The sequence below is a fragment of the Anopheles cruzii genome, unplaced genomic scaffold (genome assembly GCF_943734635.1).
Source record: "Anopheles cruzii unplaced genomic scaffold, idAnoCruzAS_RS32_06 scaffold01761_ctg1, whole genome shotgun sequence".
Classification (NCBI taxonomy): Eukaryota; Metazoa; Arthropoda; class Insecta; order Diptera; family Culicidae; genus Anopheles; species Anopheles cruzii.
The window spans coordinates 1-3,096 of NW_026455346.1; the positions used below are offsets into that span (position 1 = coordinate 1).

Sequence of the window (3,096 nt, forward strand, 5' to 3'; positions counted from 1 at the left end):
GGACTTCAAGATACGGAACGTTCGTGGTGTTTGATTATTACTAACACATATAATTCCTTTCACACTTGAAGGCATGAATCATTTGCCTTATCTACGATTCAAGTGCAGGCACAAGTCTGGCGCTGAAGTCGATGGAAAAATTTTATTTTTGCATCAGTCGTCGACAAAAGTTGAGTTGGATCGTCACGCATCACGACAGAATCATGCAAAGCAAGTGTATTTTTGTTGGCACAATATTTATGTAAGTGTAAACGAAAGAGAATGATCATGTGTTATATGGTGTTCATTTAAACAACTATTCAATTGATTTTCAAGGTGCACATTCTTCACAGCACAAGTTCACAGTTCCACCACGTTTAACTGTGACAGTTTTCAACAATTTGGGAATCAACAATTTGCAGTCTTCCGCAATGTTTTTATATTGCCAGGAATTCAATACTCATTCCAATGCGATGGTGCTTACAGCTATGGTGGTATAGGATACAAGTTTATAGACTCAGTGATGCCCGATATTCCAAGCGAGATTTTTTCACTCAGGCCGCTAAAGTTATCACTTGTTCAATGTGGTATTCAACAAATATCGCAGCGTAGTCTGCAATCAGCATCTGTACTAAGTGAATTAAATCTGGCACAGAATAATATAACGGAACTTAAAAACGATGTCTTCGAGGGTGCTAGTAAACTATCAATGCTCAATCTTACCGCAAACTCCATCAGCGTCATAGAGAGTTACGCCTTCCAATATCTGACTTCACTTACGGTGCTTCTATTAGCTCAAAACAAGTTACAAACGTTGGCCGGAAACGTATTTTCCTCCTTGACGGCGCTCAGTACCATAAATCTTGCTAGCAACGAATTGCATGTACTGGAGGAAGGTCTGTTCTCAACAAATGCACATCTCACCACAATCCAGCTTCAAAATAATCAAATCAACACCGTCGACGAAAACATGTTTTACAGTGAAGCTGATAGCCAACTTCCTAGCTTAGAGTACATTATACTTCGCGATAATAACATAACAGAGATTAACATTCCCAATGTAAGAGTATCCAATCTCATACTAAGCAACAACAGGATAACGCACATCCACGTATCATCCAAGGTGCACTATCTAGAAGCTGAAAATAACCGGATATCCTCCATCACGTTCGATAACGTGGCAGAAGCCGAACTGCAGCAACTAAAACTAAAGAATAATTCGATATCTTCTCTTGACGTCATTGGACAATTGGAAAAGCTAGAAACACTGGACGTGTCTTACAACTCGCTCGATCCGCTAAAGGTAACAACCTTCGGAATGCTCAAACACTTGACAGTGCTGGACTTGGCGAAAACGAACATATCAAATCTGCAGCACGGTACTTTCGGGCATCAGGAGGCTTTAACATGGCTCGATCTGTCGTACAATAATTTGGACCAACTGGATATAGATGTGCTAGTGTCATCTTCGAGATTGAAAAGCCTTTACCTAGAAGGCAATCCCCTGACGCACTTGGAATTTTCCCAGATGAAAACATATTTCCCAGAACTTAAAGATATTGGTATTGGTGACAATGACTGGAGCTGTGCGTACCTAACCAAACTGGTAGCCTACTGCAATGAACAGTCAATAGAACTCTACAAAGCGGCCTCTTTGGATGTTCCCAAAAATCAACCACATGTAAAAGGTGTTTACTGTTTCGATGATAAGCATTTGACGCGCAACTGGACGACGGCCGTACAACATTTGTATAATGATACCGACCGATCTGCTGGCGATGCTCTAGAGCTACTGTTCCGGAACGTTTTGGCAGACGTTAGAAGATCCGGCAGCGATCATTTCGAAGCGATCAATAAAACTCTCGATGTGGTAGTGTTTAATCTTACCAAACAACTGTTTCAAATGCAGAGCGATCTCGACACACTTCGCCAGACGCAGCTTGAGACACAACTGACATATTTGTCGAATCACACACAAAACTCCAACTATAGCATGGAAGAGTTGAAACGAGTAATAGAAAGTACCAACAACTTGAGGTTGGATAAGCAAGAGCTTGCTATCAAAACGATGGAGTTCAACTTTAGCCAACAGTTGTCGAAAGTAGACGAGGCGCTGGAAATGGCAAAAAAGAATGGTGCTAAACTGACAGTTCTAGAGAAACGAATCGAGCAATTAGTAGATAGTGTAGTAAAGTCGAAGGATATATACAGCATCTTAGCAGCGGAAAAGCAGACTTACCAAACAAAAGATAATATTGGCTCTCCCAATGAGGGCAACGCTTTGATCGGCACTGTACTGGCTATAGTCTGTTTGATGCTAAGCCTGCAAGTTTTCGTTATGTACAACAAACATCGTCGATCGCAAAAAATTAAACGAAGCCAAGCTTCTCATGAAAATACAAGTTTAACGACGATCGTGGACCATCAAATATAAAAAAAAATTTTGGTCAGCGAGTGTTTAAAATTGGTCTGCAACTCATTGTTGTTACGCAGTGCGTAATATATGAAACATAATAAAACTGTTAATAAACTTCAACCATAGCTTGATCCTAAGATGACCACAATCGTTCTCTAATTTTTGCCTGTTTTTAATTGAGTTCATTCCGTTTTTCACAAAGCATTTACTACATTCGCACAGTACATTATCGCTAACAGACCTCGCAAACTTCATTATGCCCAAAGATAAATTTAGGAAATGAAATAAACGTTCATTAGAATCAACATACTGTGCATGACGTTAGATGAACATCAAACAAAAAAAAACGAACACCGTCGTTCGACTGAAAATCGACGAAAATTTGCTGCCAGAATTCAATATGTTACGGGCTAATTAAATAAATGGGTAAATAAAATTATTCCTCACGTTCGTGGGTTTAATAATGCATACGGATTATTTCATCAACGCATTAGTAAGCTTTTTTATCTTGGTTGTCGGCCGATGGCGTTGAAGGCGCCATCTAATGATCAATTCTACTACGACTGTACGTTCTTCTTCATTGATTCGTTCAAATATCCGAACGTCTGTTTTAATGTTGTGTAAAATGGCATGAGATTATCATACATTCAAAATGTTCGAACACCTATCGACCCAACTCTATTCCTAAAAAGCTACTTAGC

General features: G+C 39.6%; 1 protein-coding gene across 1 annotated transcript; it reads left to right on the forward strand.

Moving 5' to 3' along the window:
- The first annotated feature begins 502 nt into the window (after nt 1–502).
- Nucleotides 503–2,496, forward strand: LOC128276618 (chaoptin-like). Its single transcript, XM_053015075.1, has one exon. It carries the CDS (start codon nt 503–505, stop codon nt 2,411–2,413), a length of 1,911 nt encoding a protein of 636 aa, XP_052871035.1. The 3' UTR covers nt 2,414–2,496.
- The last annotated feature ends 600 nt before the right edge of the window (nt 2,497–3,096 follow it).